Below are 10,836 nucleotides of genomic sequence, written 5' to 3'. Positions count from 1 at the left end.
TAATTATGAGAGGGATTGGAACATCAATCACCATTGACATTTCTAAGCATTATACCTTTTGCATGACCAAAAAATACAGATGTAGGTTGTGGAATAAACACAGCAGTGCAGGTCAGTATTTTCTGCCTCATTCTCCATGAAATCTTTTTTTCTTAAGCAGAAGGGGAATCAGAGACTCATACGGATAAATACAAGACCATTTCCGATTTCCTGGACTCATCAACTACGGTTAGTAGTGCCAATGCTATAACAAGTGTCCATAGAGGCTATTTCCCCCTCAACTCATGGACAGGGAGGCATGTGGTGAAGGCCCCAACACCAGAGATTTTGGGGTCCATGTTGCTCCACCTGACGTCACCTTCCCACAGGCTCTCACTGGCCCCCTCTGCATTCTCTGTATCCACCAGGAAGGGGAAGCTGAGTAAGAGAACACCTTGCCTGCCAGAGAATTTCAGAGCCAGAACACATTGTGGCAGCTTCCCTGAAATGCCGAGAGCCTGGGAAATGCAGCTGTTCCACCCACTGAAGGTGACAATGTGACTGTGTTGGCTGACTCCTGAGAACTTTCCAGCTACACAATCTATTTCCCCTAAGTAGGAGGAGATTGAATATAGGGAATTGAAGACTTGAGCTACTTCAATGGGTCAAGGAAGCAAAGGTCAGGGGAGGGGCTTACTTTCCATCAACAGGAGCTGCTGTTAACCTGCCCACTTAAAGACCTGCCTTCCAGATCTTAGAGGAAGGTTTTCCTCAGGAGAGTCGTAACAGGAACATTTGTCCCCAAGAGTCTGGGAAATGCCAATCTCCAGCATGTAGGCCCTAGACACAGGCAAGAGCTCAGGAGGGTGGGGAGGGTGCTGAGTGCCAGCATATGACACAGGAAATCATGCTAGTGTAAGCTCGAATTCAGTCTCTGGAGCCCGGCCACTCAGCCACCCCTGCCCGTGCTGGGTCCACCACTCCATGCCAGGTATCCCTGCTCTATGTTCCTCTGGGCTGCCTAAGGTTCCTTTGTGTTAAGAAATTTCTAGCATCTTCCTCTTGCAGATTTTGTTGCAATGCTCAGTGGTACAGTTTCACACTTGTTGTGAAAGTTGTCTTCACCAGTTTGCTGGGGCAGCCTTAACACAATGGCAACAGTTGGGTGACATCATAAATATTATCTCCAGGTTCTGTCTTTCTGGATGTCCAGGATTGAGGTGAGGGCAGGGCTGATTCCTTGCAGGGCTTTGAGGGAGGGCCCATTCCTGCCCCATCTCTGCAACCTAGAGCAGGTGACTGGCTCAGCCATGTGTCCTCACGTGGTCTTCTGTGCATATCTGTGTCCAAATTCCCGTTCGCGGGGACACCAGCCACGTGGGATTAGGATTCACCCTAATGACTGTCATTTTAACAAATTACATCTGCACAACACTATTTCTAAATAAGGTCACACTCTGAGATATTGGCGATGGGATCAACGGTGAATAGGGAAGGGGGTTCTTATTCAATCCGTAGCAGCAATTTATCTTAACCACTTTATCTTTTGTCATGATGCTTGTGCTTTGAATTCTACTGCACAATGGTAAAAGCCAGAGAGTAAGTAGGGTGCTCCTCCCCCTTGGAATTGGGGTGCCCCTCAAACCTAGGTGTATTACACTCCTCTCTCTCTTCCTACTTCCACACCCATTCCTCCCATGGGAAGAGAAGCAGCTTTTCCAAATGGAGATCTTGGGAGAAGGAACTGGGCACGCTCAGTCTGCTGTGGACTCTGCCTGCCTGCGGGGAAGGGGTTTTCTGGCCAAGGGTGGTCAGGTACCCCCAGAGAGAGGCGTGTGAATGTTAGTGCTGTCTGGGATGGGGTGCTTATCATCAGGCGGCACACCTGCTCCCACCCCTGAGCCACATTCTCTGATCATCAGCTTTATCAGAAAGAAGTGTGTCCCTCAGTTTCCCGATAGGAAGTAGATACCATGATAATGCTCTGGGCTGAGTGATTGTGAACCCCCACATTCCCATGTTAAAACCTGATCCCCAACATGATGTTATTTAGAGATAGTTTCTTTGGCAGGTGATTAGGACATGGGGGTGGGGCTCAAATCCATGGGGATAGTGTCTAGTGACTCCACAGGGCACCATGTGAGGACATAGCAAAAAGATGGCCAGCAGGGACCAGGACACTGACCCTCACCAGACACTTTGATCTTGGACTTCCAGCCTCCAGGACTGGGAGAAATTCATTTCCATTGTTTCGAAGCTATCTCGTTCATGGTATTTTTGTAACAGCAACTCAAATGCACTAAGACAACTCAAATTTGGATAATTTGCAGAGAGCTCAGCCAGGCACAGTGTCAGATGCTGGGGGCTAGTGTAGCTGGTGACAGGGGCCTCTGTCCCACTCCAGGGCCGTGGGGAACAGTGGACCCCAGGCTGTGTGAACAGGGCTCCCAAGAGGAGCCAAGCCAGCAGCGGAGGCACACAGCTTGCCCACGGCCATCCCACTGACGGTCACTCTGTTTCCTCCTTAAACTTTCACCCCGGATGTCTGCCACTACCCACACCCTCAGGGAAGCAGAGGGCAAAGGGATCCATATAGGTCAGCACCCTAGGGCCAGAGTAGGGAGGTAAAGGTGAGGAGACAATGTCACAGGACTCTTTTCAGCTCCACCATCTCGCCTCCTACTCTGCTTCTCAATGGTGCACTCTCAGGCTTACTGTTGAAACCAGTCACTAGAAACTCCAGGCTGGAAACAGTACCCATTTATTCTCCCAGTTCTGGCAGACCTACAGTAAATAAGGGCAATAAGTATCCTTATCCCAGTTTACACCCGAGGAGTTCAAGTCATGCCTCCAACAAGTTGTGTAAAACTCTCAGATCTCCCAGCTGCTGGGTCCTCGAACTGTGGATAAGGAATTCTAGGCCTAATTCCACTAAGGCACTAGAGAAATGAACTCAGTGGACAGTCGAGAGCACATTCGAGGGAGAAGATGCCGCTCGTTCATTCTTTGGCTCTGCCATCTGATCGATATTTGTATTGACTGACTATTGGCCAGCGAATGAGTCTCTTCCTTCACAAAGCCAGGGAAGGGGAGCACCTACCAGAGGCTCCCTCAGTGGTAGATGATGATGCCTCATGGGGGCTGGGGGCACCCCCGGGACTGGAACAGCCTCATGGGTATGGTCCCCAAACACACGTCAGTTACCTGTTTGCTCTGAGTCTGTCATGTACAACACTGACTGAACTGGGCATGGAATAAATGCCCAATTTCTCAAAATTATGTCCCCATTTCAAAGCAGGGAGGAGAGAGAGAGGCCGCTTGATTGCTGTGCCGGTGAGTGATTTGTTGCTCCACAAGCCAACATTTGGAAATGCTCTGTGTTGTCTGTGCCCTGCAGCAGCGATTATCATAGCTGCCTCCTGAGCCCTGGGAAGGTGGATATGAACAGGAAGGGGAGGGAGTGATTTCTTCTTACCACACATGCCCAAAAAGAAGTCAGCATGACCCATGATTTCCTGGATCAAACCATGCCTCAGTGAGCTCTGGAATTCATAGCTACAGAGGCCAATCCATTCTCTTCCTGACTGAAGCCAATTTGAGCTGGTTTGGTGTCTCAAGACAGAAACCGTTCTCCATATCCATCCCTTCATTTCCCACCATGAACCTGGACATGGTTGTGTTAGGTCAGATGCAGCCTTCTGGGTCACTGCCTTGGACTCAGTTTCCCTCCTTATCCTGTCCTCTAACTCTCCTAATGTTACTTGTGGAAGCCCAGCTGAGCCCAGAGCTCTGGAGGCAGCCCCTGGGCAGCTCCATGCTGTCATCATCTGTCACAAGGTGCCACCATGGAGACCCATCCCTGCTTTCCTAAGGCTCCAGCCCAGCCAGTTGAAACTCAGCTCTGAGTTGAGGCTGGGGAAGGGCAGGGAGGTGCCTACAGGACGAGAGCAACACCAGTTTCCCCACACCCCTGGAGTCTGGACAGCAGCACTCAGCCTCTGAGCCAGATTGGAGAAGGCCCCTGAGGTTGTCTATTCCCAGGTCCAGGCCATGGGCAATCCTGTTGACACAGCCTGGAGCAGCCTGAGCAGTTAGAACTCTCCCTCAGGGGGCCCTGGAGCTCTTCCAGCTTGTCCACTCTGTGGCCACTGAAGCTTATCAGTCATATTTTCCCAACATGAACAAGGCAGAAAACCCCCCCTCCTCGGTACTCCCCACCCCCAACTCTGTCTGTCCTCCTGTTCTCCCTTCAGATGTCAGAAACATGCAGCTGTGGTTCTAACTCTGGAGCAAGAAGGAGATGGTGACCTTGACTCCCTCCTGAGACCGCTCAACGACATCAATGTCCACACCAGAGAGAATGTCCTCACCCGTTGAGAACCAGGAGAGGCAGAGTCCACACTCTGGTCGTGGCAGCAGGCCGGGGAGCAGGTCACAAGCCATTTATGAAGCGGACCGTGGCGTCCAGGATCTTCCTGGAGCAGGGGAAGGAGAAGAATGTCATGTCGAGGCAGGAGAGCACCCCATGGAAGCCGTCCTCCACGTGGTGCCAGGTCACCCGGACACCCAGGTCCTCCAGCCTCTTCTTGTAGAGCAGCGCGTGGTCCCGGAGAACGTCGTGCTCGCAGCTGACGATGCAGGTTTCTGGGAGCCGCGACACCACGTCGTCCTCCGCGAGCAGGGGCGAGGTCATGACGTCCAGGGCCAGGAGGCACTCCTGGTAGGCGTCCTCGTTCAGGGGCCCGGGGGTCTGGGGCTGGTAGCCTCTGGTCTTAAACCTCTTGGGGATGTTCTCTGCCCCCAGCCACTTCTGATACTTTGCCCAGACCTCCGGGGGCATGTGGGCATTTTGCAGGACGACGCTTTTCCACGCGGGGTTGATGCTCAGGTAGTTGCACCAACAGTAGAAGCCGAAGTCCAGACTGAGCAACGGGACGTTCTTGTTCTGCTGATAGGACGGGCTCTGGAAGTCAATACCTTGGAGAGCGGGGTAGACAAGGACCTGGGCACGGATCTTGGGGAGGTCTGGATAGCACAGGAGGTTTTGGCAGACTATAGATGCCATCCCCCCTCCCACACTGTCACCATAGACCACGACGCGGGCTGGATCCACCCCGTACAGCTTCAGGGACCTCAGGAAGTGGATGGTGGCGCAGATGGAGTCTCTTCCCAAAACTGGAAACCTGCACTGGGGGATCATGCGGTACCTAAGAAACATCAAGGAAGACAGTTGAACTCGTCGCCGCAGCGGAGCCCCAACACCTGTGTTTAGCACCCTTCACCCAGATCCCCCTCTCCAACCCCACACCCTCAACTTCCCCTTTTGAAGCCTCACCAGCTGAAGGTAAGGTGTGAGGCTGAATGAGGCGGCAGGCACACCCCAGACGTGGGGCGCGGGCTCAGTACCTGGGAGCTGCTGTTGCCACGGAACTCGGAGCCTGGCGGTACCGAGGGCCAACAACCTGCCCATCCCCAGCCTGGCCTCTCTGCCAACCCCCCACCCCGACTTTGTCTCCTGATTCCCCCATTTTCCTGAATCTTCCATGAGCAACTCAAGCTTTGCCTGGTGCTATTCAGCCCGTCCTGCCACACTCACAAGCTCCTAGGAGAATCCTGAAGACGTCAGTGCCACCGGGGCCAGCAGATGACATGCCCGCCTGCCTCAGACCAGCCACGGTGGACCAGGGCACCCACAGCTGTGCCGAGCGTGACCTGAGAGCAGGTTGCCGACAGCAGATATGCCAGGATGACGTTGCCTTACCAAATCCAAGAGAATCCAGAAATATGGGTTTGGGGGGACATCTCATCACTCTCAATGCTGGCCACACACACAATATGCACAAGGAAATTCTCCATGGGACCCACAATCTTCCTGCCAGATACAAGCTCTCACCCATCCCCATGGTCCTGATTCTGGGCTCCCCTGGGCCCAGGCAGGACAGCAGTGCTCTCAAGCCCCACACGCTGTCTGTCTTGGATTCAAACAGTAATTTTGTCACAGACTCGCTAGTGTGTTCACTGAGGAGCCAGGGGCTCAGCACAGCCAGGCCACAGGGCGTGTAGAGTCCAACAACGGGTACAGAATGGTTTTGGAGCCACAAATGATAAAGTGAAGCCTTTTTCCAGGTCTTTCTCCCTCAGTCAGCATCTGTGTTCCTTCCTCTACTCAGCCAGCAGTGCCAGGAGGAAGCTGGCCAGTGGGCCCTGCAAGATGCTGGAAAGAGTTCCCTCAGCTGGTGCCCTTAAGCAGAAGTGCAGGAAACGCCAATGGGCGGACGGGCCCTCCTTGTCCCCCCTCCATGTGATGAGGGTCCAGGCCCGGGGCAGTGCCACAGGTCTCTCCTGCCCCACCTCCACCCTGTGTTTGAGGCTCCAGGTTGTTGGGAGCCACCCCAGGGCAGTGAGGACAGAGCAGCTTTTGAATTTTTCTGGCTTCCTTGTCAGGGAGAGGACTGGGAAAGGGTGCGGCTGGGCTTTTGGCTGCCCTGCTAATGCACACCCACCCCAGCGTGCCATGAAAGGAGGTGCTAGAGTCTAGAATGCAGGGCTGTCTCCCCAAGTGCTCTGGTTTGAAACACTACACCTGCTCTGCTTTGCAAAGATGCTTGCGATGGACTCCCCTCACCCATGCACACCTTTGTTTACACCTTCGTTTACACTCACCTGGAAGGGAGGAGCTCCCCCTCTGTCCCAGCCTCCTTGCTGTCTGCCTGCTGGCTCCTCATAGCCTCCCCTCCTCCAGGTGACCCTCCAACGCCCCACCTGCCCTCCACACCTACTTCCCACCCACATCCAGGTCTCAGTTGGGTCCCCGCACTCACCCGACCGACAGAACCACGGAGTCGCTCTCCTTGCACAGCTGACGGCAGATGCCATGGTGGGTCCCTAGAAAGTGAAAGGTTTTTAACATTCTTGGGGATGCTGAGGGCAGCCCTTCTCAGTGGCAGCAGCTCCCTTCTGTGGCCTGGAGTGGCGAGTCCAGTGATTTTGCAGTTGGTCCCCTAGCTGCCCCCCCTCCATTCCTGCTGTTATCCCTTGAGGCACTGTCCACTTTCTTGAAGATGCACCCCAGGGCCCACCACTCCTGCACAATAGCTGAGGAGCGCTGGGCTGTGGGGATCAGAGGTTCAGGGAGGGACTCTGGGCTCACAATCGAGTTCAAAACCCAGCTCTGCCTTCTCTCAACAGAGCTGAAGTTCTGCCAGGCCAGTCCCTTCACTCCCTGGGGCTGCATTTCCTCATTCGCAAAGTGGGAAATGAGAATAACAGGACTGGGCATCCCTGGTGGTGCACTGTGAAGCTATCCGCAGCCTCTGCAGCATAAGATCGATCGCCAGCCAGGGAGCTGACCCACATGGCACAGCAGACCCCTCCTGTCTCCCCGCTGCTCCCCTCAGCAGTGTATTTCAGTAGATCCACCACTTCTGCTCCTCGCTCTGTCTCTGGTGAATGCTCTCACCCTCCGCTGCACCTCTGCCCTGTACCCCAGTTCTTGTAGTCATAAAGAAATAAATCTTAAAAAAAAAAGAAATAAAAGTCCTTTCCAGCTAAGTAGAGGTGGTGGTCACAGCCTGGTGAATGTGGGGTGTCCCTCAACTGTACGCTTTTAAATGGTAGGTGTTGTGCTATGTGAATTTCGTGTGTCCAGACAGATGCACAGACACTCACATAGTCCATGCACACGATGTATTCCCTGCATGAGCAGCGTGTTCCATATACATGCACATGTGTGTCGCTCATCACTTCCAGAAAGAGCTCACATCCCATATCTTTGATGTCTTTGCTCATTCAATGGGGAACCTGCTTGAAGTCCCAGGTGCTGACAAAGCCCCAGGAGCTAGAGGGGCACCTCATGCTGGGCTCCATCTGCTGAGCCAGGTGCCCTGGGGGCTGGTTGGGGACAGGCGCTTACTCAGGCTCCCTATGAGGCCCCCGCCTCCGTGGTAGAACACGATGCCCGGCCTGCTGGAGCAGGAGGTCGCCTTGGGCTGGTACAGCTTCACCGGGATGGTCCCGAAGCAGAGGTCCGTGACCACGACCTCAGGGTCGTTCTTGAGCGGGGGCAGATCGTGCATGAAACGGAAAAACTGGGGCATAGAGCAGATCCTCAGCTTCTCTAAAACAGTGCCCTGGGGTGAGAGAAGAGGAAATGTGGGGGGTGGGGGCTTCAGTGGGTCCTTGCTGCTGTCTGAGGCCTCACCTGTCTCCTCCAGAAAGGGGTGGCCCCAGAGCCACTGGGTCTGGAGTCTCCACAGCACTGCAGCAAGGCCACCCCACCCTGCCCAAGCTGCCCACCCCACCAGCCCTCTCCTACCCCTCCCCCAGATGCCTTTTCCCAAGCCCTAAACCCAGCTTCAGACACCTACCTGGAGCACCCCCAGGAGCTCCCGCTCCACCTTGGCCCGGACAGGTCCTCTCCTGCAGGGAGACCCCCCTAGAGCCCCCACCCCACCGCGGCCAAAGTGGATTGGGACAACGAAGCCATCTCCAAGATGGAATTGCTGCGCTGTGGTCATGCTTTTCAGAGGGAGGGGTCTTGTCTTTTAGGGAGACCTACTGATGTATTTTTGGATCAAATAGTGTGATTCTCGGATTTTCCCGGTAAGGATTGGGGCAGAGGGGGCAGCGGGGGCACCGAGGACCTTCAGTGTTGCTGGCGCTGCAGGAGCCTCAGTTCTGTCTCCCTCAGTTCCCCCTGAACCCTTGTTTCCATAATAACAGAAGAAAGTGAGCAAAAGTGTGGGTTCTCCCCAGGGCTGGCTCTTCGCCATGGCCTCTCCCCCTTTTCTGTGCCAAGGTCACTTAGGGCTTCAGTGACCCTGGTGACCTCGTCGTGCATGGCTGGAGAACAGAAAATGAAATATGTGGGATGACAAAGGAAGGCAGTTGTATCTCACTCTCGATATCAGAGTAAATTGTGCTGTAATGAAACAACGCGTGTGGTCCCGACTGGCCCATGACTCCAAGAGGCAGCGCCTCTGCACTGTCACCCTCCAAGGGACAGGAGCCTGAGCGGTTTTTCCACCACAGTGCAAATGGCCGGAACCGCTCCTAACGCGCCTTTGTGCCTCTCGGTGACCTTGGAAGCTGCGCCGCCAGCCTGTGGTCTCTGCCGCTCGTCACGAGAAGAATGTCCAGTAGAGGGTTATGGAGATAGAGCCATTTAGACCCCATGTGAATTCTTAGCTCTCTTGCATCCTGTCTCATGGGGGCTCAGGGATCCCCCTAGTGCATGTGGCCTGCTTCCCTTTCCACACAGCCCGGCAATCTGTGCAGCATTTTGCTCCTTGCCATGCCCACCCACCGCGTGAGCCTCCACGCTCCCAGCACCGTCTGCCTGGTCTGCTTCTCCCACCATCACCATCCCCAGAGCGGTGTCCACCCGAGGACACGCGGTCGTTGCAAAGACACCTTTGTGGGACAGATCAATCAGCTGCAACAAGGGGTTTCGGGAGCAACGTCTCTGCACGAGGGAACACACCCCAGGGGGCTGTGCCCTGATGCCAGACTCCTACGGCTCCCTGTTTTGCAGTAGAAGAAACCCAACGACTGCATTTGGGAAACTGGACTGTGCAGGCTGAGCGTCGAGGCCAGGGGGACCCTTGGTGGAACTTCGCATCCTGTGAAAGCTGAGCCTGGACGTGAGATACCTTTGGCCCCAGCTCTCCTCCATCGGGGTATCTGAGAGTACAGGTGCCGGCAACAGTTCATTAAGACCCAGATTTCCTGTATACAGTTTCTGTCCTTCCCTGCCCCTGCCACAGGCTCTCAGGCATCACTGTTCACACGTGTGTTCTGAAATGGCACACACCGGATGGCAAGCAGGTCCGATTCTGACAGGGAAAGTCTGTCTCTCAAAGGCCCTAGACGTGTGCGTCTAGACACACGTGTATTCACCTGTCCTGATGGGGCTCTCTGTGTCTAGTTTGCCATTGGTGGTGCTAGCTGGCAGGTAGGCAGGAACAGGAGCCCCAGATTCAGCACAAGCCACCCCATCTTTGCAGCTTCGCAGAGCAGCGAGTCTGTGCGGGGAGTAAATGAGGCCAGAGCGGGGCAGCAGGGAGAGAGGGCTTCTCTCCTTTTTCTGTGGACTGAGAAAGTGAATCCTCTGGATCTCGAGGCTGTCGGCTCAGACCCACCTGACACCACCAGCAAGAGGATAGGGATGATTATCCCCTCGGGGGGATTGTTCAGGTTTGGGAATGCGCTGTCCTCTCCTCCACCAGTCATGTGATGATTGTGTTCATTGGACTCGAAGCTGCTGGGGTGTGTTTTCCCACCTCCCTTCTTACGCCTCCAGAGCAGCACAAAGAGTAAGCAAAACTCACCCACATCAGCAACAGCTGAAAGACACAATGGAGGAGCCGCAATCTTATGGGGCGGTTGATGCCCGCAGGGACGTCCACGGTGAGGAACTCGGTGCAGAAAACCCACACCGAGACCATGGCCAGGAGCATGCCCGCCAGCAGGAAGAACAGGAACAGAAGGATCAGCAACATGCTGTTCCACCGCAGAGGAGGCCGGGAGGAGGCTGGGAGGAGGCTGTGTCCTGGGCAGTCCACTCAGGACATGAGTTGGGGCCGGCAGACCGGTCCACTTATACATCACTGCCTGCCCTCCACACCTCCCCGTCTCGCACAAGCCCAGCCCTGCCCCGTGAGTCACAGACTCAGGTCAGGCCCCGGTTCTAGGAGAGGATCAGTGTGGAAGGGAAAGTGTTTCTGCAATCTGACCCAGATGGAAATGAGAACTCCAGAGTCCCAGTTCACACCATTGCTCTGATCCTCAAAATATCCTGGGGCGAGTCCCCAGGGACAGCACAAACACCTTTCCCTCCACCTGCACCCTGACCTCATC

At 54.8% G+C, this 10,836-nt stretch overlaps 1 protein-coding gene across 1 annotated transcript; it reads right to left on the bottom strand.

Annotated features, from left to right (window-relative positions):
• Positions 1–4,162: 4,162 nt before the first annotated feature.
• Positions 4,163–10,771, bottom strand: LOC119235733 (arylacetamide deacetylase-like 3). Its single transcript, XM_037499278.2, has 4 exons — positions 10,308–10,771; positions 7,892–8,108; positions 6,801–6,864; positions 4,163–5,186 (listed from the first exon to the last, which is right to left on the bottom strand). The coding sequence occupies exons 1-4, from the start codon at positions 10,476–10,478 to the stop codon at positions 4,412–4,414; spliced, it is 1,227 nt and encodes a 408-aa protein (XP_037355175.1). The 5' UTR covers positions 10,479–10,771; the 3' UTR covers positions 4,163–4,411.
• Positions 10,772–10,836: the final 65 nt, after the last annotated feature.

The sequence above is a fragment of the Talpa occidentalis genome, unplaced genomic scaffold, assembly GCF_014898055.3.
Source record: "Talpa occidentalis isolate TD23 unplaced genomic scaffold, MPIMG_talOcc4v2.1 talOcc4.9, whole genome shotgun sequence".
Taxonomy (NCBI): Eukaryota; Metazoa; Chordata; class Mammalia; order Eulipotyphla; family Talpidae; genus Talpa; species Talpa occidentalis.
Note: the sequence above shows the minus strand (reverse complement) of the source record. Positions and strands in the feature narration are given on the sequence as shown.